We start from the raw sequence: 27998 nt of genomic DNA on the forward strand, positions 1-27998 counted from the left end.
CCACCCCTTGACATCCCTACTGCCAACAGGTGAAGCTTATCCAAGAAGGGAGATCCAGGAATCTGAAATGAAATGTCAGTTGCTGTCTGTGGAGACACACAACTTTTTGTCTGTAAAAGAAAAGGTAACAACTTGAGCCAGGGTTCCTGGAAGTTGCCCTCTCCCCACATCGCCCTGCTTCCCATCCACCACGTAGAGTCCAAGTTAATCGCACATCCAACCCATGACTGAGTTTTTTATTAACCACCACTCCTTAGAGGAGCTGCCCCAGAGAGTTCCTTGACTTTGCCTACTTGACTGTGGGAGAGTCAGAGCTTGAGGCACCATGGAGGAGGAATCGCCAGTCCTTGAGCCAGAGAGGGCGGCCATCAACAATCCAGCAGACATTTCCGTCATCTGCTTCTACTTCCTTGCGGTCATTGGAGTCGGTCTGTGGGTATGTATGTAGGGAGGGAGGGTGCTCCTCTCACGTAAACACGCTTCCCTCATCTAGGGTTTTTTCCCAGACTGTCTTTATTTTCAGGTGGGATTCTATCCCATCTGGGAAAATTCAGGTTGTGCAATTAGTTGATTGGGAGCTCCTGTGTAACAGACTTGTTTCTCCTCCCCTGAAACCAGACTTTTTGCAATAAGTTATGGGAAAATGCACCGGGAAATGAGTCTGTTTGATATACAACATCATCTAATCTCCCTGCAAACAGATCCCAATAAATGCTTGATAAACAGGCTATCTGGAAGTGACCTAGGAAAGAAAGGACTCAGTTCCTCACTTAGAAAACAAAGCCTTGCTGTGGGGAAGGAATTGGAACCAGCATTTGAGGGGGGAAACATGGAGCTGTCAGACCCAAGCCGGGCCAAACAACATACCATCACCTATTTTTCTGTTATTCAGCCCATTTCCTTGCATAGCTCAAAAGATTCCTGCATTGTAAGGGGTTGGACTAGATGAACTCCCTTTCAAATTGACAATTCTAAGATTCTATTATTCTAGCGCAAACACAACTCGTTCGCCCACCATCATCTCTCCATTTGAGTCTTCCATGTCTTCTCTCAGAGTATTTCAGGTTCATCTATTCATTTACAAGGCAACTTGGGTCCAGGGTCTCTTAAGGACAGCCTGATTCCTTATATCCCTGGTCTGACCACTGAGATATTTGGGGGAGTCTTTGTTAGTGGCCCCCAATGCCATCGATACACGGCTTGTATCTACCAGAAGCCACACATTCAATATTGCGAATCCAATCCTATGGAAAGCCCCCCCAGCTGAAATTAGACAGAACCACCCCCACCACCCCACCCCCATTGAATGTCAAGTGCTTGACAAAGACTTTTCCGTTCCAGCAGGCATTTTAAGTTCACCGGTTTTGATAATAAATTTTCATTTATTTTAGCCACTGTGTGTTGACGGGGTGGGGATAGATTCTAATTGGTTTTATCCATCGTATACTTTTTTAGAATTTCTTTATGTAGACTGCTTAGAAATCCTGGAGATTAAGTGTCCTGTATAAATAGTATAAATAAAACAAATTTACAGAAAGGAGCTGAAGTGCTAGACTCAAATGCACTCTAACGGTTCACTGAAGGGACTACTCAGTTACAAAATGTCATTAATAATAACTATAAGCATGAAAAACACAGAATAAATTTGTGGGGGTGCTGGTCCATTAGGGCTGCTCCTCCAACTTTGGTTGGCTTTCAGCTGGCCCCCGCCAGACCACCTTATTACTTGCAACCAGGCTGGGGGGGCATTGCCCATCAGCGTCTTCCTCCTTGATCTTAGTGTTTCCCTTCTAGATGCTTTCAGGGAGGAGGTTGGGGAGCAAAACTAGAATTAATTGACTCCACCTATCACTGGCTCTCGGTCCACCTCCTGTGGTCCTCCCTGCCTTCCACCCATCCAGTCCCAGTGGGCAGAAGACACCAACTGATAAATTTGCCCGAAGGTTGGAGCAGATGCTTTCAGAAACACACCACACCCTGTTCAGTTTTGTTAAAGCAGCTGCACTGGCTGCCCATCTGCTTCTGAGCCGGAAACAAGATTCTTGTATTAATTTACAAAACAACTTCGGTCCAGGGTAGCTCAGAAACCACCTAAACCTTTCTTTCCCAGCTCAATACTGAGATCATTCGCAGGAGCATCGGTGGTCATTCGCTGATTTTGCAAGGCTCATTTGCTGTTGAAACCTGAATGTCACCCCTGATTGACAGGTCGATGTGTCAACACATGGAATGGGACCAAGTCTCAAACCCATGAAAGGCCACTGTGAGCCTATATTGACACCTCTCAAGGATGCAACTAGAACTACTTCTTTTTTAAAGCCTGATTAATATATCAAACTTCTCCCAAGGCACTGCAGATAAATATAAAGATTTAAACTAATCTGTGTATACCTAAACTGCAAGTTACTTGGATGTTATTAACTAAGTTATTTTTTTAAAGTGTTAAATTTAACTGGGGGTAGTCTGTTCCGTTATGCCGCCTGAGGCAGCTACTTCATGGCCCTGTAAATGCAGTTGAGGAACCTAGAACCCAAACACTGCCTCAAGACTTTCCTCTGCTGTTCTCCTCTCCTACAGGGTTTCTCTGCCCCACATTCTCTGCCCCACAGAGCATGTTTTCTGCTTTTCTCCCCATCCTTGTCTCTTCTCTTTGATCCTAGGCCTGGTCGTTCCAGATGGGTTAATGATTGCAAAAAGTTACACTGGTCAGGAATGTACTAGCAAGCTGGTAATGAGGTGTAAAATTGAACAGATTAGCAATTGAACAATCTGTTCCCTAAAGGATGGGCTCCGTTCCCTCTGTGCTTGTCTCCTTTTGATGCAGCCAGGGCAAGAAATATGCCCCATATTATAACACACACACTCCAAAATGGCTGAGCCCTTCCACAATGTCTACTCACACCACCTTTCCTCTCTCTTTTGGCTCACAGTCGATGTGCCGGACCAACAGGGGTACGGTCAGGGGATATTTCTTGGCTGGCAGGAACATGGTGTGGTGGCCGGTGAGTAACAGAAAATGGACAGGAACAAAGGAAGAGATGGGAGCCCTGGGGCCTGGGAACAGGGGGGAAAGAGGCCCCAAATCAAAGAATGGGAAAGCTTTTTCAGCCTGAGGGCCATATTCCCCTTTAGGCAACTTTCTGGGGGCCGCAGGCCAAGTGCACAGGCAAAAATGGGCAAAGCCGTGGATGTTTACCTTTGTACAGTAGGCCAGTTTCCAGACAGAGTCACACACCCCTCCCTCCCCACCATGCAGGGAAGCAAAAGGCATTACTAGAATTCAAGGACACATCCCAAGGCTGCTTAGGGGTGTGGCCCCAGGGAGAGCCCCAAGGGCCAGAGAGCTGTATTTGACCCCCAGTCCTGGGGCTCAAAACACCTGCCCCAAATACTTCAGCTTGGGGAGAGGGATGGATAGGAACGAAATAAGATGATGAGAATGGGGGGGTGGAAAGATAGATCAGAAGACAGGGAAGATCGGGAGCGAAGAGGAAAAATACAGGGAAGCAAAAAGAGAGTGAGAAATAAATTAAGATGATGAACAGGCATGGCAAGGGGAGAATTAAAATATTTAGGACATTGGATGAAACTGGAGTTAGGAGGGAAGAGAGGGAAGAAGCACCAAGGTCAAGATGGTGGGTGGGCTTTGGTGTGTTGTTGGTGGTGTGTGTGGGGAACGTCAAGAAGCTGCCCAATCCCTTCTTTGGCGGTTGGTGTGCCCACAGATCGGCGCCTCTCTCTTTGCCAGCAACATCGGCAGCGGTCATTTTGTGGGCTTGGCAGGCACTGGGGCAGCGACCGGCCTGGCCGTGGCAGGATTCGAGTGGAACGTAAGCAATGGGCTGCAGGCTCCATCTTTCTTTTCCGGGAACACAGCGTGCGGGTGGGGAGGCAAGATGCTTTCATTCGGCGAACGGAAACTGCAAGCGGGACTGATCACATACACACTTGGATCGGGGCCTGCTGTCACCTGGGCAGCTTTCTGAGGCCACCTGCCATCTGTGGGTGGGCCATAGTGGGAAGTGGGAGGGGCAACACATGCAAATTCTACCTTTGTACAGTAGGCTAGTTTCTATGCATACACACACTCCATCCTTCATCCAGGCCGTCCAGAGGCAAGATCAGAATGCAAAGGAACATTCCAGCCAGGCACAAGCACTCAAGGAGGGTGTGAAGCAGGGGGCAGTGAGTGGTTTGGCCTGGGAAGAGTTCCGAGGGCCAGGCAGAGAGGTATTGAGGGCCACATCTGGCCCCCTAGCCTGAGGTACACTACTTTTCCTATAGTCAAAATAAAATAAAAAAATTCCTTCCAGTAGCACCTTAAAGACCAACTAAGTTAGTTCTAGGTATGAGCTTTCGTGTGCATGCACACTTCTTCAGATACCATGCACACGAAAGCTCATACCTAGAACTAACTTAGTTGGTCTTTAAGGTGCTACTGGAAGGAATTTTTTTATTTTGTTTTGACTATGGCAGACCAACACGGCTACCTATCTGTAACTGGTACTTTTCATATAGACATTCAGCTGGTGTTGATTTTCCCAACGTGAAAAGGCAGTGATAGAGGAAACTTCACCCATTACATTTCTGCCTCTTACGAACACGTTAATGACTTAGAAGCCCTACCAAAGAACAAGATTATTATTTTTTAAGTGAGAACTTGAGCCACCCTAACCCACTTCTCTCTTTCCTCCCAGGCTCTCTTCCTTGTCCTCCTCCTAGGATGGCTCTTCGTCCCGGTCTACCTCACAGCTGGGGTAATAAGAACACACATTGCTTGCTTCTTTGTGACATTTTAAATCTCTTCAAGGAACCCAGGGTAGCCCCATGGTTCTCCCTGACTCCAATTTTATCCTCACAACTGTACTGGGTGTGGGTTGGGCTGAGAGATGGGGACTGATCTGCAGTCACCCAGCTAGCATCATGGCTGCGCAGAAGTTTGAACTCAGGTCTCCCATGTCTAAATCCAGCATTCTTAACTCCTTGGCTATGTCAAACAACGACTGGTGTGTGAAAACTGAGGGCACGAGAAGAGGAAGATGCTGAGTGGGTCTGGGTGGCAAGAGAAAAGAGGATGGAAAACCAGGATGCCTGTGGGGTTAGTAGGTTGGGAATGGAAGAGCAGAGCCAAAATATTAGATTCATCCCAGGGAGCATGCTAAGAAGCTAACCCTTGGAACAAGAAGCTCCCCTTTTCCCATACAGCTGTGTGCCATTAATACCTATTTATTAGACCAGGTGTGGAGAACCTGGGACCTTCCAGATGTTGCTGAACTACAAGCCATTCAGCCCTGGTAAGCATGGCCATTGGCCAGGGATCATGGGAGTTGTAGTTCAGCAACAATCTGAAGGGCCGAAGGTTCCCCGCACCTCTACTACACCAATAAGCTTCAGATTTAAGCAGAGTATTCATTTTAAATGTGCAATTTAAAAAAAATCAAATGTTAACAACAAGTTGACTTTAAATTTATCATCATAATGTGAGCTTTAAAAAATATATATCAACAATCACACACACAAATTACATGTCTAGAAAGGCTTGCCAAAGAAGAATGGCATATTTAGCAGGCATCTAAAACAGTAGTGCAAAGCTGCCTGTCTTATGTCAAGGGGCAGGGAGTTCCAGGGTTTAGGCGTTGGCCCTCTGAAAGATTAACTCCTTGATAGTGCAGAGCAAACATTATGCGGTTCTTGCTTATTGCTATGAAAGACAGCAGTGACATCTCCCCTGCTGCTTCCTCCCCCTGCAGGTCATCACAATGCCACAGTACCTGAAGAAGCGCTTTGGAGGCAGACGTATCCGACTCTACCTCTCCGTCCTCTCCCTTTTCATGTATATCTTCACCAAGATCTCAGTAGGTCATTTCTCTGGGCATGAAGAACTGAGAGGGTGGGTGCAGGATTTCCAACAAGGGTTTGGCTGGTCCACTTCCACCTGAGGAGAGAAGGCCACTTTAATGGTGCACAAAAGCTGCCAGGGAAAGCCTGTCCCCTCACCCAGCCTCCTGGCGAGGCCACCTCTTGGAGAGGGAAGAACCCCTTTCCCATTCTGATTTCTTTGGGGACCATTAGCCACGATCCATGGACTTGGGCTTTCTCTTTCTCACCTGGCAGGTGGACATGTTCTCTGGAGCCGTCTTCATCCAGCAAGCTTTGGGCTGGAATATTTATGTGGCCGTCATAGCCCTCCTGATCATAACCACCATTTACACAGTGACAGGTAACTGGAACGTTGAAATGGTTATCGGAACAGGCTGGTGGCAGGGAATACAATAGAGAACTGGGTTGCCAACCGGCCATGAGAGAGAGGCAGCCTGACCTGTTCATGCCCCTTTAACCACAGCAGAAACCAGCTTTTCAGACCGTCAACCTGTTAACTGCTGCAAGTCAACATGCTTGACAGGTACAGGGGTAAATGACACCTCATCCCCAGAGCCAAGCTATATTATACTAATAGCTTTCTTCTTCTTCTTCTTCTTCTTCTTCTTCTTCTTCTTCTTCTTCTTCTGCAATCACTTGTAGCCAAGTAAGATTGTCTTCCATGAACACAGTTTTAACAGTGAGTCTGTGACTGTGGAGGCCAATTTTGGATCCACACGTCCTTCCACAGTGGGGACATTGGTTTCCGGGCGGGAGTTGATCTCTGCGTGGATTTGCCAAGCGTGCCTTCCTCTTAGCACGTTTCTCCTTTTTGTCCTGAGTTCAAGCATCTTCAAAGCCCATGATACTAATAGCACCCAGGGCTAGTCAAGGGTTTGTTTGCTTGCTTGCTTGCTTGCTTGCTTGCTTGCTTGCATCTGAGGCAGAAAATCTCACATGTGCCTCTCCCCGTCCCAGGCAGCAAAGAGACAATAGGAATGAATTAAATAATAAAATATTTGCAGTTGTGAAACTGCTGGCCTAACGGAATGACAGGCAGTCATTTCTAGTTCATAAGATGGAAACCTCAGAGAGGTAGACAGGCAGGTCTGTGCGCATATGTGGAAGAGAGAGAGAATGGGAGAGGGAGAAAAGGGAAGCAGTGTGTGTGTGTGTGTATGTGAGAGGAGAAGAGTGTGTATGTATTGCAGTGAGTGACAGACAATATGAGAGTGAGAGAGACTGAGAGGCAAGCGCTCTCTCTCTCTCTCTCTCTCTCTCTCTCTCTCTCTCTCTCTCTCGTGTGTGTGTGTGTGTGTGTGTGTGTGTGTGTGACAGAGAAGAAATGCTGTGCCAAGCATAGCCATTACTCCTTGCATTAACCAAGTTAATTGCATACGATTTCCCAACAAAACATAGTCTAGGGGGCCACCCACCAACCCACCCCCTGCTTAGAAATGGACTTTGCGCTCTTTGTGTGTTTGAATCACAAAGGAGGGAGCCTCCTCTCACTGCACTATCTCCCCTTCCCTGCATCCCAGCACATAGGCAATCTTACCCCTGGGAACATTACGCACATTTTCTGCCCTCAGATCTTCAAGCGCAGCCTTTTCTGAGTCAACTCCAGTTCCCCACCCCCAGCTTCTATTTGCCCCAAGTAGAAGAACTAAGCTCTATTTGGCTCCAAAATCTGCTTCCTCGGCTAATAGGAGCAGCTGAGGAGGAGGAAAGGGTTCAACCCCCATTCCTCAAACTGGGGGACCCCACTTCTATGAGTCACTTTTTAAAAATAAGACACAGCAGCAAGGGCTAAGGGCCTAACTCTGGCTGAAAATATGCAAAGAAATGTACCTCAGACCGTGGGCAGAATGCCTCAGTAATGCATAACCGCTGCTTACACATCCCACTGAGTTTTGGTGCTCTGGGCATTCAGGTGTTGTTTCCTTGAAGAGTTGAGGCATTCCCTATTTTTCTAAAAATTGATAACAAACAGGCTAGGCTACCTGAAAATGGCAAACATCAATGGCACATATAATAAAGCTACTGCTGATCCACAGATTTGACACCCATTTTTCAAAGCACTGTCATTCCATGACGCTTCCACCTCATGGATGAAGTTGCCGATGTTTCTAGTTTTCTGTCCTGAAATCATTGGTTGCGGTTGTTTTTAGAACGTGTTTTGTCATCTATACGTCAACCACTCCTTTGGGAGGGAGGGCAGGATATAAACTGAATGAATGTAGAACTGAAGGGAAAGGCTCCTGTGCCTTTAAATATCTATGCAGCAGGCAGAGCTTCAACAGGCAAAGCTTTGCCTCATCCTGAGGGAGAGTTCACCTGTTGAATTTCTGACTGACATTAAGGATCCCTTCCAGAAAAAAAGATAAGCAGCCTGACTAGTGATGAACAGGAAGAACAGGTCTGGTTATTCCTTTAATGCCCTTGAGAAACCCCGAGCTGTTGCTGGTCTGTGTTATAGTGGTAGCATTTCGACAGAGCCTGTTGTGCACATAGTGCTTTCCAGAGTTTAAGAGGACAGGTCTTTGCCCTGAGGAGCTTACAGTCCAAAGTGCAGCTGGTGCCAAGTGAGATGGATCAACCAAATGAAAAGATGATCCCCAGATTTCCCTGTTCCAACTCTGCAGTTCTATGATTCTATGATTTAGTGCAGTAATATGGTTCCCTCTGACGTGTGCATGGCCTTCTCCTGTCTTTCCTCCAGGTGGGTTGGCAGCGCTGATGTTCACAGACACAATCCAGTCATTTGTCATGATTGGTGGATCCTGTGTCCTGATGGGGTTTGGTGAGTAGGTCACTTCCTGTGGCGGATATGACACTGAGGCATGGGCACCATATTGGTAACAGAGGCAGTGGGGTGCAATGGTTAGAGGTTTGGACGAAGACCTGGAAGACCAGGGTCCAAGTCCTCATTGAGTGACCTCGGGGCAGTCACTGACTCTTGGCCAAACCTACCTCACAGGATTGTTGTGAAGATAAAGTGGGGAGGAGGTGGAATCCACCCCGTATGCCACCTTGAGGTCCTTGAAGGTGGGACATTAAACAAATCAACAAACAAGCTTTTAATCAGTGCTAAAATGCTTTCCCCACTGTTTTTCAAAGAAATATATTAGATATTAATGAAATATTTTCTGAACTTAAAACATTGGAAAAAGTGGTGCTTAAATTAAAGTAATAAAGAGAGCTATAAAGCTAAAATGCTTTAAAAAAACAACAACCTCTGGTCATCACCATTTTAGCAATTTCCTCCACGTTCCCAGTCTACATTTCTGATCCAAAACACATCTTTTTTTACCAGAAAAAAACCCATATCCGGGGTTGCACTGGGGGCTTGATGCTAAATGAATACTTTATTTTACTAATTTTAAAACTAGGATTATTATTTTTGATGAGATAACTCAGCTGTGCATCTTCCACATTTCATCTCGGTATCCCTTGTACAACTCTGGTTTGAAAATCTTGTTCTAAAAACAATCTTTATTTGTGATTTATTTGTGGTGGAGAACGCCTGGGTTCTTTTCAGGTTGGAAGGAAAAGTTTGGGCAACAGTAGCAGATGTTTGGGGTGACATTATGAGTGGGTGTGCCATTTCCTGTCTTTAAATTGCCCGCCTCTATTCCGCTGCAGCCTTTAATGCAGTGGGAGGATACCAGGCGCTGTTCGACAAGTACATGAAGGCCCTTCCCAGGCAGACCCTTTCCCCGAACCCCGCTCTGTACAACATCTCAGCCTCCTGCTACCTGCCCCGCGAAGACTCCTTTCAGATGATGAGAGATGCCGTCGTCAGCGACATGCCCTGGCCAGCTGTTATCCTTGGCCTCTCCATCAATTCTCTCTGGTACTGGTGCACTGACCAGGTATGGCAAGGCAAGGGCGAGAGTATCTCTCTCTCTCTCTCTCTGCCTGGCTGTATCGCAATCTCCTAATGGCTTCTTGCACAAGATCATACCCTTTTCCTCTGGATTTCAACACCCAGTTTCTGACTCGCCGTCTTTCTAATGTTGTAACTTTTCTGCAACCAGGACTTGATCGTTCTGGTTGCAGTTTCCTGCACCTTTTCCAGCTTTGTGCTATTTGAGTTGCAATGGCCAGAACTGGATATACAGCAGTGGTTTGCAACTGGGGGTCCGCTTAACCCACCCAGGGGGTCCCCATGGCACCATTCATGTAGCAAAAACTACCATAGAGATATCACAACTTTCAAAAGCAGAGGATCCGTGGCTTGGCGTTTGAAAAAGAGGGGGTCTGCAGTACTTAGCCAATTGGAAAACACTGGTATTCAGTTTTTCCAAGTGCAGTTGCACCATAGATTTGCGCAAAGTGGGCTGGGGAACCTCCTGCTAGCCAATTCAAAAAAGAAAAGGCCACTTGTCAATTAGCTGGTGTCATCCTGATGGGCAGGGGATGTCAGATGATGTGCTGCTGGGTTTGAGTTTGCTCAGTTTGGCTGTGTGGCACTGTTCCCTGCCCATCAGTTCATAAGTGGGGATGTGGAGGTGTTACCGGTAAATCCTGCAGGGACCTACTGTGCATAGTCAATCCTTGCAAAAAGCAGAATTTATGAGCAGCGATTTACATCCTGCTCCACCCCTGTACACCAACTTTGACAGATGAGAGGGGTATAAAAATTACGGTATTATTATTATTATTATTACTGTGGTTTTTGCTATTGAAAGGTGCGTGGTCTCACCTGCCTGCCAAGCACCTGGCATCATGATGACATTTGTTGAATGACAGGCGAGGGATCCTCAGGGTAAAAGCCACCCCCCACCCCACCCCAGGTGTAAAGGCATTAGCTAAATCATGGAAAAGATGACTGGCAGCAAAAGTTCCTGTTTTCATCCCGCACAGGTGATCGTGCAGAGGTGCCTGGCTGGGAAGAACCTCACCCATGTCAAAGCCGGCTGCATCCTTTGTGGCTACCTCAAGCTGCTGCCCATGTTTCTTATGGTTATGCCAGGCATGATCAGCCGGATCCTGTATCCAGGTAAACAGCCGGGGAGAGCTGGGGAGGCAGGTCAGAACTGGGGGGAGGAGGTCATGTCCTGGTATTCCATGAAGGCGGAAAAAGTTTGGATTGCTTTCCTGATCTCAGGGCATGCCGCTGGTGCTAGACTGCCGACGTACAACGCAACCACATCCTTCAGTCCTGTCACCAGTGGCCTGAATAGAGCTGACGGGCTTTTATTCTCAATATATGCGTTGCCCTCACTAACTACTGCTGTTGCGACTGGGCAGCTGTGCTTATTCTGCATGCATTTAAGATTTAATCAGATAATCTTAGGCCATGGTACATCTGTTAGCCTGCAACCGCCACAAAGCTCTCTCCTGCTTTTGTTGAAAAACACTAACACAGTTACCCTTCTAGAAGCTGAAAAGTGAGTTTGGTTCCTCTCAGCAGGTAGAAACTTCTAGCTCTCCAGCTTTTTTCTCCACTTTCGTTGTGCTCTTGGAGACCTCAAGAGATTGCTGGCGGTTTAAGAATTTAGGTTGCATGCACACCATACATTTAAAACAGATTTTCCTGTCAAAGATTCCTGGGAACTCTAGTTTAAGGGTGCAGGGGATTGTGGCTCTGTGGGGGGTAAACTAAAGTTCCATGGTTCTTTGAGGGTGGGACGTAAGCACCTATTTAGACATTGGCTACCTGCAACGTAAAAGCCAACGGCTCTGGCCCGGCACCCAGTAAGCGGCGCGCACACAAAACATCAGTCCAGAACTGAAGGCACCCCTGCAGTCTTCCCATGACACTTGCAGCCCCCCCCCCCCACAACTCACCGGTCCTTGGGCATGAGGTAGCTGTTTTCCCTTCCTTGAAAAATACACAAAGCTGAAACAAGGAAGTTCCCCTTTCTGCTCTGCAGGCTTTTCCAGGCTCAGAATAAGTCTGCAGAATCAGACTTTCATCCAAATCCTTTGGAAGAGAGAAGTGGGTGTGCACACGATTTCTCACTTCCTGTCTCTCTGCAAGTGGGGAGAAGGGGTGGCCCCCACGACCCTCGTTCAAAGATCCAAATGTACTGACAGGCCGGCGACACCTGCAGTTATTTTAATCCGGGAGTTACATTGCGTCCCCTCTGCTTTCTCAGACGAAGTGGCTTGCGTCATCCCAGAGGAATGCAAACGGATCTGTGGCACGGAAGTTGGGTGCTCCAACATTGCGTACCCCAAACTGGTGGTGTCTCTCATGCCGAGTGGTAAGGAGCAGTGCTGTTAAGGGGGGGGCGGATTTTGCCTGACTTTATTGCGCTTGAAATCCCGAGTCCTTCGGAACCCACTGCACTCGCCTTATTATGGATTCTGAGCAGCTCCATCTGTGTCACCTGAGAGATGCTGAGCTCCGAGGAAGACGGACCTGCTTCCCTTCCCACTTCATTGTGTCTCCCTCCGCAGGCCTCCGGGGTCTCATGCTGGCCGTGATGCTGGCGGCATTAATGAGCTCGCTGGCTTCCATCTTCAACAGCAGCGGTACCCTCTTCACCATGGACATCTACAACCGCCTGAGGCCGCAAGCCAGCGACAAGGAGCTCTTGATCGTGGGCAGGTGAGGAAGAGCGCTGGGTCGTGCCACCATAGCTGTCAACTTTTCCCTTTTTTAAAGGGAAATTCCCTTCATTCGCTAAGATAACTTAATGGAGCCCTGCAGCAGAAATGGGGAGCTCAGGACGGGTCCAGTTTGCCTCCATTCTGCTGTTTGAAAACCCTAGAAACTGTCACGGAACAAATACACTTTTTACATTAAAAAAACTAGCAACAACCACAGACCAGATACGTTGACTGCCAAGATGGCTTTTGTAAAAATTCTTTTGGAAAACCAAACCAGTTGATGCCACAGCACAAGGCAAGGACTTGCAGAAATCCGTCCCCAACTGCAACCAAGCACTGCTGGCTAAATGCCTTTGGTGGTGCCTCCATTCTCCTGCTCTCCCCAAGGAGGGTGCTGTGTTCTCACCTTGCTGTTGCTCCCCATAGAGTGTGGATCCTGCTCCTTGTGGGAGTGAGCATTGCGTGGATCCCAGTGGTGCAGGCAGCCCAGGGGGGCCAGCTCTTCGACTATATCCAGTCCGTCAGCAGCTACTTGGCCCCGCCGATCGCGGCCATTTTTCTCCTTGGGCTCTTTGTCAAAAGGGTTAATGAGCAGGTGAGTGACATTCGGGAAGGGGCCAGCATGGGAAAGGGACACTCAGCCAGTGGTGAGAAAAGCCAGGTGCCTAAGATAAAGGGAATTTAAGCAATAGGCAGTAGCCATTTTGGGATATGGAATTCAGGTGCTCGGGGGATGGGGAAACACTGGAATAAAAGATACAGTGGTACCTCAGGTTACATACGCTTCAGGTTACATACACTTCAGGTTACAGACTCCGCTAACCCAGAAATAGTGCTTCAGGTTAAGAACTTTGCTTCAGGATAAGAACAGAAATTGTGCTCCGGCGGCGCAGCAGCAGCAGGAGGCCCCATTAGCTAAAGTGGTGCTTCAGGTTAAGAACAGTTTCAGGTTAAGTACGGACCTCCAGAACGAATTAAGTACTTAACCCGAGGTACCACTGTACAGAGAAGTCACTGCAAAGAAGCCTAACTCTCCATAAAGCATGTCACAGGTTTATTTTAGGATCCATCCTTGTTCAGGTTCTGCTGCGGACCCTCAATTTTAGGGTGCAGCACAGGAGACCAAAAAGAACAGGACAAGCAAATATTTGGGTTAGAAAGGATGCAAAGCAGCCAGACCTAGCCCAGCGCCTTGGCTCTGTTGTTGTTCATCCTTCTCTTTCACCCTGTTTTTCTCTCTCCCTCTTTAGGGTGCGTTCTGGGGGCTGGTGGGGGGGCTAGCCATAGGCATGGCCCGGATGATCCCGGAATTTTTTTACGGGACAGGAAGTTGCCTCTTCCCCAGCACCTGCCCCCGCCTGATCTGTGGAGTCCACTATCTCTACTTTGCTTTCATCCTCTTCTGCCTCACGGCCACCATTGCGGTGGGTGTCTCTCTCTGCACCTCACCTATCCCCGAGAAACATGTGAGTATAGAGGCCGGGTGGGCAGAGGAATCCACGTGAACCTGGCACACGAACCTAAACTGGGGGCTATAGGGTGACAGGGCCTCACTGCCAAGACAACTGAGGGTTGCCACCTCCAAATCTGCAGCCTCCAAAAGCCCAACTCTAGTTTACAGTCTTTAAATGCATGGTGGGGGTGTAGCTCGTTTTGGCTAAGGCAGGCCTAGTGGTATGAAAGACGAGCCACAGAAAAGTATATTTAGAGCACACACAAGAATCCTGGGAACTGTTGTTTCCCCCATCAAAAAACTATAGTTCTCATCGCATTTAACAAACTACGGTCTAACTACCAATCAATTGACGGAGTGCCCCCCCCCCATTTGTTCTCTGGCACAGAGCCACTTCCTTTGGTCCCTTATGGCCCATTACCCAGGCTATCGCCTCACTAGGAAGCTGGCCTGGCTACTCCAAGACTTAGAAGGGGGCCCAGGCATACAACCAACCCGTCTGCCAACGCATAACAATACTATATTTGCCCATCCGTTGTCAAGGGAAGGAGAGGAGGGCTTGGGCAGGTGAACAACGCAACCATGCACCTTGCGTCTAACCAAACTACCCGTCTTGCCACCCTAGCTGCATCGCCTGGTGTTCAGCCTCAGACACAGTAAAGAGGAGCGAGTTGATCTGGACACAGAGGAAGAGGAGGAAGCCAAACAAAGGGAGGCTGCCCGGCAGCAGCGCCGGGAACATGCAGAGATGGAAGTCGCCAGGAACGGGAGGCTGGAGCAGGCGCTGGAGGTGGAGGGTGAGGCAGAGAGGAGGCTTTGTATCGCAAGGGCGGGAAGCCTTTCGCACCCCAAGGGCCATATTCCCTCCTGGAGAGCTTTCCGAGGGCCACACGCAGGGTCAGGTGCAAAAGTGGGAGGAGCAGCAACTGCAAATTTTACTTTTGTAAAGTAGGGCAGATACACACATTCACACACCTGTCTCAATCCCCCATTCAGAGACAGGAGTTTGAGGACACATTCCAGCCAGGCAAAAACAACTGAGTTTTGAGGAAAAGTCCTGGGGAAAGTTCCAAGGGCCAGTGAGAGGGGCTCATAGGGCCACATTCAGCCCCATCAGGAGATGAGAGGCAGGCCATTCCACTTTTCCCCTCTTAACTTTCCCTGCAGGAGGCCCCAAACCACTTATTACTCGGTGGCGTCATTTTCCTTCTGAGGTGGCCTCAGCCACACAGCCTTGTAGGCCCTGACCATCCTCTGTTTCTTCCCCTCTCCGCGCAGATCCCAAAGCAGCGGCCTCCTCTGGCAGGCTGCGCCGGTGCCTCGGCTGGTTCTGTGGGATGGCGGCAGACAGCCAGGAGCAGCCGGAGCCGAGCCCAGAAGAGAAGGCTGAGGAGCTGCGGCGCCTGACAGACATCACTGAGCATCCAACATGGAGGCGCGTCGTCAACATCAACGCCGTCGTCATGATGGCCCTAGCGATATTTTTGTGGGGCTACTATGCCTGAGCGCCACCCAAGACGACAGCTCTCCGTAAACCTCTTGACACCCTCCCATACACCAACCCCATCTGGGCATAACCTCAGCCTCTGAGGGACAGTGGCATCAATGAGTTGTCAGGGAACGAGCAGTCATCAACCCACCAGCCAGGATCACCCAAGCCCACCAAAGACCAACCCTTGTAATCCAATTCAGAGAGGGCATCATAACGTGACACACAGAAGGGGAAGCTGTGACCTTTCAGGTGTTGTTGGACTCCAGTTCCCATCAGCCCCAACCAGCATGGCCAGGGATGATGTGCTTTGTAGTCTAACATCAGGGAAGCGTACTGGCTCCCCGTACGTGTTGTAGCAAGATGCGCCATTTTGAAGGCCCTTCTTAGTTCCTCTGTGCAATACCACATATACTGCCTCTCTCCCACAGCCCTCACCTCAAAGGTATGAAGCCTATGAGGAAAGACAAACCACCCAATGTTAGTGGCGTTACAAAAAAATAAAAAAATGGCATGTTCTTCTTGGGGGCCCCACCGATTTGCCACCTGGGGTCCTCACCCCTTCGAGTCCCTAGAGCAAGACATTCCAGCTTCTTGTCCATGCTTCCACTTTCCTTAAGTCTGGTTATCCAAACCACACACTTTCTCCCAATGCTTTTCACCTTCATCACATTTGTGCGGCCCCTGGAATTCAAGTACCCCTCATGCCGTCATCACCATTTTCACCAAGGTCAGTGTAACAGAGGTTGTTCAGTTCCTCCAGAGCCACATGGAGGTCATGAGAGTCAGGCACAAGGGTACCTCCCTTATTACTTAGTTTGAGGTAGGCAATGCTGGCCTGCCCATCGCCCCCCCCCCCCAGTAGGCCGCACATCTGACAGCATCAGCAGCATCCAGACCCAGTCTGTTTTGGAAAACAAAGAGGCCAAAGAACGGGGCAATAAATGTGACTGTGACAATGACCAATGTGCTTTTGTATGTTCTAGGCTGGAGGCAAATGGGGAACCTGAAGGAAGGCAAGTTCCCACTGCAACTTATTCTGTCAGGAATGGAGATGTGTCTGCCTGAATGTTTAATTTGACAAATATAGGCCTCAAAAATGCACAAGGAAGTTATCGGTCCTGCAAAACTACTACATGCACATATATAAAATTTTCATACATACAATGCAAAAGAAGAAACACTTTTAAACTTCACATTTATAAAAAAAGGTTTATTTTTGTGTTTCCCTCTCACCCTCAAAAAATCAGGGAGGGAGCAGGTACCCTGCGCTCCCCTCCATTTTGGCATTAAAAACTCTGACAACCCCACACAACTGAGAGCCACTCTTTCCAAGGCTTTAGCAAGTCGCCATGTTAAATGTCTCTTGGAGTTAAAGGGTTTTCTTTTCAGGGATGGTCCAATCCATGCGCCACTCATCAGGGCCCAGAAGGTTCCGGTCTGTTACCCATCCTGCTGCTGTCAATCCTTGGAAGACACGGGTGGGCCCAAAGTGAAAGGAAGGGAGTCTTGTTTAGCTATAGCTATACATTCAATTAATTCTCAACCTAGACTTTCCTACTCTCTGATACAGGACAATGCAGAAGGGTGAAATATAAGCAGGACTGAATGGTTTTTTTGGGGTAGGGGTGAGGATTCTTGCAAGGAGAAACAGCATGAGAAATCATAAAAACTTCTGCAGTCTTTTTAAAGGACAGCAAGTTTCCACTCCTTAGGATTAAGTTGAAAATCTGTGATGGGCAAAGCCTGATAAAAGTTCTGAAATCAGAGCAGGGGTTCTAACAGGGGTGAGGCGATTCCCTTTCCCCAGATCTAATTAATATGCTATTATACTAATCTTATTATTATATACAGCTAAACAAGCAGCTAGATGCAAATCTATTAAATTTTCATAACTTACCTAATTTTCATAACTTACACAGGTCGTGGAAATGTAGATTTGCTCGGTGCTGCATTCAGAATACTTATTTTTTATTTTTTAAGTAAAGGTCAGCATCTATATCACGACCCCACTGTACCTGCCAGGAATCTGGGAAATATTTTGTCCAACAGCTGATGTGTTTCAGAAATCACAGTGCTGTCCTTATTCTCAGGTTCTGAATGATCCAAAAAAGAAAAAAGGAAGGAAATCAGAGCATCCTCCCTGAGCAGGGCTACACCAAGAAAAGAGCACAGCATATTAAAATGGGTACATTGTTCGCACTTGAGCTCTAGGTATACGGTGGGCTCTAAATGCAAATAAAATAAACTATCAAGGAGCAGCCCAATAGGAAGGGGGAAATCTCTCTCTAAAAAAAAAAAAAAACCGCAGAAAATAAGGACGGAAGCAGCTGTCTTTATGCTGCCCGACAACCCAGCTTCATCCATTTTGACTGGTGGTACAATGTCAGAGAGAAAGATCACCTTCCCAACCCTTTAAGTCATATCTTTTAAGCCTCAGGTGGACAGCTGTTTTAATTTCGTTTTATTAATACATTTCTATCTCCCCCCCCCCTTCTTCCAAGAAGCATGTGGTCGTGTACAAAGTTCTCTTCCTTCTCAGTTCATCCTCATCCACAACCCTCCGAGAGAAGAACTGACCCAGAGTAGCCCAGTCAGCTTTCTTGCTGAGTGAGGACTTGAACCCTGCTCCCCCCAGGTCCAGCACTCTAACCACTACACTACACCACCACGTACCCCTCTGCCTGATTTCACACAGTCCTCAACCTGATTTCATGCAGGTGGCCCAAAGAGCAGAAATGAGGGGTGAGGGGGAGGAAGTGGGCCATGGAAAAAGAGACACAAGAAGGATGTCCTGCCCACTTTTGGCTCTGGGCCCACCTGCCACTCTCCACAGGAGCGGAGGGTAGGATTCTTCACCCATGGAGATGCCAGAAATTGAAGGGGAAATCTGTGTGCCCCATCCCATTGAGCTGTCCTTGCTCCTCACTCCCCTTCCCTCCTGGTTCATCACCTTCACGAAGCCTACGCTGCAGATTCAGGAGAGACTCTTCCTCCAAGGCAGACGTTGTCCCGTCTTGATACAGCAGGACTTCCAGGAGGAAGGCGTGAGTGCAGGCCTTAATTACATCCACGCTGCCTGCCAGTGGGTGTAGGAGAATGGAGACAGTCCCTGGGGATGGAGGGAGAGAGGTGGGGAAAGGTCATCCTCATCGTTTTATTTGTATGCCGCCTTTCCATAGTTAAAACCAGTGCTTTTTTTGGGGGGGTGCAGGGGTACATATGCCCCTAAATGTTTTGTGAATCTTTGTACTTTTGTCCATTTACTGTATTTATTTATCCTTTTTTGAACTATCAAATGGTGATTTTCTTGAGTCAAAATGAGAGTACCCCTAAACATTTTTTTTGGGGGGGGGAAGGAAGCACTGGTTAAAACTGTCCTCAAGGTGGCTTACAACGTGACGAGATTTACACCATTCCAAACCTAACAAAAGTAATAAACAATAAATAAAACACATAAAAAAGTACACAACCAAGTTGAAACAATTTCCACATAAATAATAAGATCTAAAAATAAAGATGCAGAAATCAATACCATTAACTTACCAAAAAAACCCCAACTTAAGCAATATCACAGCCTAAGAGTGTGTTCAGCAGTTTTTGTAGCTGGAGTCAGTCCTGTTTTCCAGAACTCACAGCCAAGATGGTGCTCAGTATCTCACATGCTGACACACCTTTCTACTAGGACCCCAAATCTGCCGCCAGAGGTTGCATCCAGACCAGCCTTTACTCTGGCAGAGAGTGAAGCCGTCAACTGTGATTGGGAATTAAGGACCAATTTAAAAAACAGGTAACTTTAGTTCATGGTCCAAACTTCGCTGCCCCTTGAAATATCTATCTCTATTGTTATTGCTTCTGCTACTCCACTTTATACCCCACCTTTCTACATTAATATATGCTCTGAGGCTGACTGTAATCAAAATACAACAATCTAATAATTAGGGAAAAAATACAAAATAAAAAATGTGATGAAAAAATGATATATGTATAAGATTAAAAAACGACGACTCAAACTCATTTGCAACCTCTCTCTTTTTCATGCCACATTGCCTCAGGCTGCAATCCTAACCCCATTTACTTGGGAGTAAGCCCCACTGAATTCAATAGAGTAGACAAGATTAGTATTGCACTCTTAATAGCCAGACACTTCATATATGAAACTTTCTCACCAACCCACCTGCTGCTCGGTTGAAGAAGATTAAGTGATTTGTGGTGTTCCCTTCAAGGGCTTTCTGGAAATCTGCAACTCTGGTTGGAGTTGGAAGAGAAATTCATGAATGCCAAAAAGTGATGCAGGTGCACCGTGGCCAGGATGGGAAATTCAATCTGAAAGACAAACCTCTGGGACTCCTCTGCACCCAGGAAGAATAGTTTAGGCCCTGGGACCAAAGGCTGCATCTAGAAGCCTGCCTTTCAGTAGAATAAATGCATGGAGGTTTTTTACTTTTAAAAATTCAATTACATTACTTTTAAAATTCCTATAGACACCTTTCCCAGGTTATATTTACACACTGTCGCTTGGCAACAATGCGGAAGTGATCGCCCCCCAACCTCTGGAATGCCTTCCCCTCAAGGAATTGGTTACACTTTCAAAAGTGCGCTTATCCAAGCTTGTCCTGGACTCTTACATGTTTAATTCTCTGTTCTGTACACTGCTCAGTTTAATTCGTGATATGTACTTTTTCTGTTTTTAAACCAGATTTCTAGGAAATCTTATTCGATTATTATTGCTATTGTTTTCATCATTTTTATGCCATGCACTTGGACATTTTTAGTTAGAGTAAGTGGGCTGAAAAACTTCACGAAGAAACGGCAAGCTTAGGAATAAATTATCTTCCAGAGAATGGAGGGTTAAAGGGGCACCTGATAGTTCTTACTCACCTGGAGGCCACAGTGTGGAGCGGTGTCCCAAGGTTCATCCTGAGCTCCTGCTGAAACCCTAGGCATGGGGAGTGAAAAACCTCCGGGTTTTTAAGGATGCAATCCTGATGGCCTTTTGCTGAAGTCCCACCATGTCGGCAAAACCAAGGTAGGTCACCACTGTGACAGACACGCTGGCCAAACCTTCCCTGGCCTTGTACCCTTCAGATGTTTTAGACTATCTACAATTGGAGATGTCACTGAGGAGAGTTGAGCAAGCCATACAGAGAGACCTGGAGGGCTGCATTTGGCTCCCCACCAAATGACCTGGGACATAATGTGACTGTCAGATCTATGGTCTCGCTCTCCCACCAAAGGATGGGGTGGGGAAGAAGAGGAGGAGGCAGAAGGCATGAGCATGGCCAAAGCTCTCAGGGGGCACCACTCCTCCTTCCCCCTGGCACCAGAGGCTCCTTACCTGGCACCAGAGGCTCCTGAGGGTTGGCGAGAGCAGGGCCCAGCACTTTACCCTGCTGCAAAAAATGCCGCAAGACCAGGCGGAGCCGGGCACGGTTGAGGGTCTCCATGCAGACGGATCGTACCGCCCTATAATTGGCGTAGAGATGCAAGGCAGTGAAGAGGCCGTAGAGGGAATAAGTGAGGCTGAAGGGAAAGGAAGCAGACAAATCAGAGAAAAGACTCACCTAAGAAAGGACTTTCTTCCGTCCCTCAGTGGCCCCTGCCAAACACTTCCATTCCTTCTATCCTTGTAAAGCCTGACTCTTCCACAGCCCACCTCCCTAACTGCCACGCAGAGAGAGAGGGGGGGGGCAGCATCCTTCCACTCACCGGAGATTGTCTGCTACAAGAGGAATGAGGAGGAGACTGAAGAAGAGGCCAGCTAGGTTCACCAGGGTCTCCTGGGTAAGCAAGAGAGGACGTCACCAGAAGGCAAATGGTAGGCCTCAGGCCTTGCACAGCCCTAACAAGAGTTGGCCAACGCATGCCTCATTCCATCCACACACCCTAGCACTCTCACCTGGCTTCCATCTTTGGCCGAAACATCGGCCATGTTGTCCCGCCGGGCCTGGTGCATGGTGAGGGCTGCCCGAGTGGCCCCTCCAGCAACTCCCACAATGCACTGAAGCAGAGAGAAAAATGGAGATGGAAGGAGAACAGAAAACTTTGTGGGTCACACACTGACACAACTACATACTCCTCCAAACAAACAACAGAACATGACACCATGACCTCCTCAGCCGCCCGGGCTATCCACAACCCATCAGGAAAACTAGGATGAAAATGGACACCAAGCTTTGTCCCAATACTGGCTCACAGAAGCCTTAGGCCACATTTGCACCATACATTTAAAGTACTATGATACCAGGTTAAACAGTGGCTTTCCCCAAAGAATTCTGGGACCTAAGACCCCTGATTTTCCTCCCAGAGTAGAATTGGGAATTGTAGTTCTGTGAGGGTAAACTACAGGTCCCAGAATTCTTTGGAGGAAGCCACGATTGTTTAAAGTGGCACCATAGTCCTTTTAACATATTGTGTGAACGTGACCTTACAATAAATGTCTCACCCAGTTATACCCGCCAAGTTCCACTCCAGTTGCACATCTCAATTATCCCAGCATCTCACCAAGCCAACTCCCATCCCTCCTCATTTATTTTTTTTTACCTTGAAGAAGCCACTGATGCAAAGAATGAGAGTGAAGCATGCTGGGAATGCTGGGGCCAGGATCTCCATTAAGATGGCCAGGTCATTCAGGACATCAGCAAAGAGCCTAAGAGGTGGTTTTTTTGTTGGGGGGGGTATTAAGTGTCAATCAAAGAGAAAACACTGACCCAGCAAGTGTCTGTCTAAGCACAACACCCACAAGAAGGCAATTAACGACAACCTGGAATCTAAATATCCGTACAATACAAACTGAAATACAGTGGTGCCCCGCAAGACGAATGCCTCGCAAGACGGAAAACCCGCTAGATGAAAGGGTTTTCCATTTTGGAGGCGCTTCGCAAAACGAATTTCCCTATGGGCTTGCTTCGCAAGACTAAATGTCTTGCGAGTTCCTGCGGGTTTTTTCCCCTTTCCCCCCCCCTTTTCCTAAGCCGCTAAGCCGCTTATCAATTGATCCGCTAAAAGCCGCTAAACCGCTAATAGCACTAATCCGCTAAGCTGTCAATGGGCTTGATTCGCAAGACGAAAAAACTGCTATACGAAGAGCCTCACGGAACGGATTAATTTCGTCTTGCGAGGCACCACTGTAATGTGGGACTGGTATTATAAAATCATTTTATATCACAAGTATAAACAATTACAAACATGGTCTGAAATCACTCAACTCAGTAAAATAAACCCAAACACATTTCGCCCTTATTGTATTCCCCAGTAGTCAATAATATTAATACATACATATGTACACACACAGAGAGAGAGGCATATATTTCAATGTATTTCAAACAGTTGGAGCCATCAGTGAAATTAATAAGTAAACACACACCAAATAAGGCTACTACTGGTCTTGTTTCTTATCATACTACGGATGGCCACATATGTGTGCCTGTAAACCAAAACTAGCACTCAAGCAAAGCCATAAACCGTCCTTCCAACTGGAACATATGTCTAAAAGCTAATGAACCAACAGAAAGTACAGTTGGTGATAAAGTACTGGATTTGTACCTAATTTTAGACATGCAGCTAGAGAGGATGACACCTATGAAGTTGGGGTCAAAACACCCCTCTTTACCTCCATTGCTTCGCATCACAGTCCAGTTTGCTCCTGGAAGATAAAAAGAAAATGGGTTAATGTGGGAAGGAGGAGGACAGGGCCCCACAGAGAACAAACAGGGGGCCCCTTGCAGCCTAGCCTACCTCATAAGATTGTTGTAGGGATAAAACTGGGGCAGGGGGTGTAAAATCATGTGTGCCACCTTGAAGGAAAGGTGGGATAGCAATGGCTTCTAGCCATGATGGTTCTGTTACATCTCCGCTGCCAGTGGCAGCATGTCTCATGTGGGGTAGAAAATCTCAAGTGTGGAAAACCCTTTGTTGCCCTCAGGTCCTCCTTCTGGGCTCCCCACAGGCATCTGGTTGGGCACTGCATGAACAGGGGGTGGGACTGGATGGAGCTTTGGCCTGATCCAGCAATGCACTGGAATAAATAAAACATGAACAGTCCCACCCTTGCACATTCCTCCTCCCCACCCCCCACTAGCACCAACAACACAGGGCGGAAGCAGGACTCACCCCTTACTCCAGGCAAAGAGAATTCGGCCCAGCATCCCAGTCCCATCTGAGGAAGAAGGGATAGAGAGCACACATCAGTGGTTGCCACAAAGGGACAACTGGTCCACGTGAGATTGGAGGTTACAGGAAGCTGGCTCGCAACACAGTTTGAATCTGCAAGTTACAGGAGCTTCTTTTTGGAGTGGAGTAGAGACTGTATTGCTAGCAAGATGAGGAATGAACTGGAAAAGGGAGAACAGTGCTGAGGGGGTCACCTTAACCTGAGTAGTTCTGGGTTCAAATCAAGATGAACAGATTTGGGGAAAGGCTCTGAGGGAGCAGTTTTACATGGCACATTTTCCCCTCCTGCTTACCAAAACTTAGGCCACATTCAGCCATGGGCTCTATTGCATTAGATTTACTGTTTATACTGCTAGCCCTTCTGTTTCTAAATGTTCCTAAATGTTGTGGGGCAGTAAAGAGGGTTTGATTTTGTGGGCACCAGTAATTTAAGTGTTGTTTAAACGCTTACTAAGCATTTATTTTTTAGGGACACGGGTGGCGCTGTGGGTTAAGCCACAGAGCATAGGGCTTGCCGATCAGAAGGTCGGCGGTTCGAATCCCCGCGACGAGGTGAGCTCCCGTTGCTCGGTCCCTGCTCCTGCCAACCTAGCAGTTCAAAGTTCAAGTAGATAAATAGGTACCGCTCTGGTGGGAAGGTAAACAGCGTTTTCGTGCGCTGCTCTGGTTCACCAGAAGCGGCTTAGTCATGTTGGCCACATGACCCAGAAGCTGTACACCGGCTCCCTCAGCCAATAAAGCGAGAGGAGCACCGCAACCCCAGAGTTGTCCACGACTGGACCTAATGGTCAGGGGTCCCTTTACCTTTAACTTTAAGCATTTATTTAAAGTTCCCAGCAAGCACCTCAAGCTATTTTTAACTGTGGGAAAGGATCAGAAGAGGAAAAGTCGCAGAGGATTAACAGAAGCGGAAGTCCCACCTTTCAGGATCCAAGTGACAGTGGCAGCCGTGACGGTTGAAGCCTCATCCCCGACTCCCACCCCTTTCAGCACAGCCTGGGTGGCCAGAGTCCCTGTGATGCTACTGGCAAAGGCCTGGGTTGGGGCAGGGAAAAGAGAGGGGGCAGTTAGGGCAGAACAGAGGAGGGTTTTTGCCCCACTTAACCACCAGTTTGAGACCTTCCCTTGGGCCTTCGATATCCTATCCTGCCTCAAACCACACAGTTTCATCCAAGCCAAAATACTTCCTTTAAAAAAATACCCTCCACAGAACTGATGCCCTCACTTTTTCCAGCCTCTGATAATGAAGAGGATGAGCAGGATGTTGGAAACCAATCACCCCACCGAAAAGCAGACCATCCCCACCCCTGCCCCACCAGGATGGAGAATAGAGCCCTCACCTGCACCGTGTCCCAAATCTGGTAGGCCAGGTAGTCTGAACTCACACTTTCCGGATAACCCTGGGGTAGGAAGACCAACTGCAGGAAGGAGAATAGAGGTTGTTGTCATTGTTTTTAAATTCACGACCACTGAGACACATCCGTTTTGACTGTTGGAGTACTTCGGACTTGTTGCCACGTGTTTCCCCTCTCATCCCCATCCGAAGAGAAAAGGGTGGCTGTAGGCTCAGCAGCCCCTCTTTGATTTTTTTAAGAGCATTGTTTTTGCATACATTGCCTTTCATGCCCACACCTAAGGCCACACGATATGTTTCAAGCATTATGATACCCCTTTAACTGTCATGGCTTCCCCCAAGAATCCTATCCTGGGAACTGTAGTTTATTAGTGGTGCTGAGAGCTGCTACAAGACCCCTATTCCCCTCCCAGAGCTACAATAACCAGAGGTCGCTGGGAAGAGGGTTTGTTTGCTGAGCATTTTGAAAACATCTTTTAAGAGTCAGGGATGCTTTTCCTCTTCACCCTCCTTCTTGCCAAGACACAACCTGGCATAATACGCAGCACTCGCTCCCACTGACAGATAACACATCACCCCCAAATTCTGTCCTACATCTGTTCCCAACCAATTTCCCTTCTTCAAAAACACAAATCATGCAGCATGCATGATGCATCTGGTATCACTTATCCCTTTCTGCTCCCACACCTGACACACACACACACAAACACACACAAACCAATACAGACCAAGGCATCCTTCTTCCCATCACTATCTTCTTCCTAAACCACTATCATCAAACAGTCCTTCCATCCACTCTGCTAAATCTGTCCTGCAAAAACACAAATGGACAATGGACGTTTGTTTGTGTGTGTGTGTGTCCATATACAAACACACACACTCTCTCCTATACACACACACACAGAGAGAGAGAGAGAGAGAGAGAGAGAGAGAGAGAAATTTAATAAATAATAATAATTCGCATATACAACATTCAGGAGCCCTTTGGAAACACCCAACAGCTGTTTTCTCACCATGAAGATCTCCCGTAGTGAACGGAATCCTTGATTTTTAGGTCCGTCTGGAATGCAGTCTAGCCTCCCATCAGGCAAGGCCCGGTAGTGCTGAGCACTGCGAGAGCCATAACTTTCCATACAAAGCGGCTGAACCCCCAAATTGGTCATATCTCAAGCAGCTCCTAAGCTGTTAAGGACACACGGTATTATTAATCAATTGTTAATTTTGCATTTGAGAAACAGAGTATGTGAACAGGAATGCATAGGTTAGGTCATGAGAACCTCAGGTCCAAGGACTAGATGTGGCCCTCTAAGCCTTTCTACCTGCCCTTGGGATTCTCCTCAGGGCAGCCATGTCTTCTCCTGACCGGGATGTGTTCTTAAACTCTGATAAGGGCTTCCCCTGCACTGTACATTGAAAGTAGCAGCAGACCATGTGGAAGAGTCATGGCTTCCCCAAAGGAATCCTAGTAACTGTAGTTTGCTAAGCATCCTGAGAGTAGTTAGGAGACCCCTTTTCCCCTCACAGAGTTGCAATTCCCAGAATTTCCTGGAAATTCCCAGTATTCTCTTTTGGCCTCTGCTTAAAACATTTTCGTTTAGGCAAGCCTACCAGACAACATGCAGACATTGATGTGCTCTAATCTCTTCCTGCTGATTTTAATTATATTATAAATGTTACAGTTACAGTGGTACCTTGGGTTAAGTACTTAATTCGTTCTGGAGGTCCGTTCTTAACCTGAAACTGTTCTTAACCTGAAGCACCACTTTGGCTAATGGGGCCTCCTGCTGCCGCCGCACCGCCAGAGCACGATTTCTGTTCTTATCCTGAAGCAAAGTTCTTAACCTGAGGTACTATTTCTGGGTTAGCGGAGTCTGTAACCTGAAGCGTATGTAACCTGAAGCGTATGTAACCCGAGGTACCACTGTATTTGCTTTCTTGCTGGCCTTATTGATAATGTTAATATTTCTTGTAAAGCGCTTAAAGGTCGTATCACAATCAAGCGGCATATAAATTTTGCTAAATAAAACCAATAAATTACACTACTTTCACGAAGTACTCTAGACAGCTTGCCACTTTACCGACACAACTGATCTATCCCAAAAGCCCCAGCTAAGTCATTTTCAGATGCTGCCTGCTTTAAAAACAAAACAAAACAAAAACCTTCCACATTTAAAGGCGTGTGCATCCTGGAACATTATAAACAGGGGGAATCCCCAAGTATTCAGCACAGGCAACCCAACCCCCTTTTGCACCTAGCTCCTGGGCATACATACAGATATTGTCACTTAAGCTCTAAGAATGTACGGGGGACGCATCCGGAAGCCAGCTTTTCCCAGCAGTGATTGTTGACTGGCAGCTCTGACAGAAGCGCGCACGCCAATGCCTGCTGGCTCCCGGATCTCTCTCCGGGGCTTGGCTTATGGCACCGCCACCCCGAGCCCAGCCTAGCCTTTGCAAGCCGCCGTCCAGGCGCCACCCGCTCAGCGCCCAGATCTATTTCGCCAAGTGGCAGGTCTCGGTTGCTCCAATCTGGGGAGGTTAGGGCTGCAGAGGATGCCGGGGGATAGTTGCAAGGGACTATGGAGGTTGTAGTTTTGGGTGGCATTGAGGCCTCTTCCTCTCCCTAACCGGTGTCCTCCTTCGTTATTAAGATACAGTAGAGTGTTTGCTTCTTGGGAAGAAAAAGAAATCCGGAGGGGTGGTCATATTAATCTGTCACAGCGGCGCAGGATCTTGCAGGTTGTGGAAACTCGTAAGGTTTTGTGGACTAGGCTTACGATGCCAGCTGGCAAATTATATAGATTAAAAGTTATACCGTAATTAATGCGCTCGGTAGCACAAGGCTACTGTTAAATAAATAACAAAAGCCTTTTTTGCGGGGGTGGAAAATGCATATTTACACGCACCCCGAATACCCCATCTCCAGGTTCTTAAGTGAAGTCTTATCCGCGAAGGTATCGCTGCTTAAAACGCTTGCAGAGGTACACAGATTTGGCAGCAGCTTTTCCCAGCGTGGATTTGGGGAAAGCTCTGCAGGGGAAATTGCTGCCTGGCACGCAGCCGCCTATGGGCACAGGGGCTTTATAGGGGGAGAGAGAGAAAGGGGG

The 27998-nt window shown here is 47.7% G+C and overlaps 2 protein-coding genes across 7 annotated transcripts; one reads left to right on the plus strand and one right to left on the minus strand.

The window, feature by feature from the left end:
• Window positions 1–301: 301 nt before the first annotated feature.
• Window positions 302–16685, plus strand: SLC5A2 (solute carrier family 5 member 2). The gene is made up of 15 exons (XM_081837158.1): window positions 302–436; window positions 2931–3002; window positions 3726–3830; window positions 4698–4757; window positions 5751–5855; window positions 6115–6220; window positions 8582–8662; window positions 9505–9734; window positions 10729–10864; window positions 11967–12074; window positions 12271–12421; window positions 12850–13018; window positions 13674–13889; window positions 14502–14673; window positions 15155–16685. Exons 1-15 carry the CDS (start codon window positions 326–328, stop codon window positions 15379–15381), a joined length of 2049 nt encoding a protein of 682 aa, XP_081693284.1. The 5' UTR covers window positions 302–325; the 3' UTR covers window positions 15382–16685.
• Window positions 16682–27557, minus strand: RUSF1 (RUS family member 1). 6 transcript variants are annotated; one of them, XM_081837160.1, is made up of 15 exons: window positions 27341–27482; window positions 25905–26073; window positions 24878–24955; window positions 24458–24572; window positions 23478–23523; window positions 22978–23010; window positions 21909–22014; window positions 21265–21366; window positions 21075–21145; window positions 20704–20888; window positions 20247–20304; window positions 19543–19613; window positions 18319–18477; window positions 17384–17461; window positions 16682–16832 (listed from the first exon to the last, which is right to left on the minus strand). In XM_081837160.1, exons 2-15 carry the CDS (start codon window positions 26052–26054, stop codon window positions 16738–16740), a joined length of 1347 nt encoding a protein of 448 aa, XP_081693286.1. In that variant the 5' UTR covers window positions 26055–26073; window positions 27341–27482; the 3' UTR covers window positions 16682–16737. The 6 variants fall into 6 exon arrangements, with proteins under 6 accessions (XP_081693286.1, XP_081693287.1, XP_081693290.1 ...); XM_081837161.1 differs by lacking the exon at window positions 27341–27482 and adding an exon at window positions 27165–27331; XM_081837164.1 differs by lacking the exon at window positions 25905–26073 and having other exon boundaries at window positions 20704–20831; window positions 27341–27556.
• Between the last annotated feature and the right edge of the window lie 441 nt (window positions 27558–27998).

The sequence above is a fragment of the Podarcis erhardii genome (assembly GCF_964252035.2).
Source record: "Podarcis erhardii genome assembly, chromosome: 13".
Classification (NCBI taxonomy): Eukaryota; Metazoa; Chordata; class Lepidosauria; order Squamata; family Lacertidae; genus Podarcis; species Podarcis erhardii.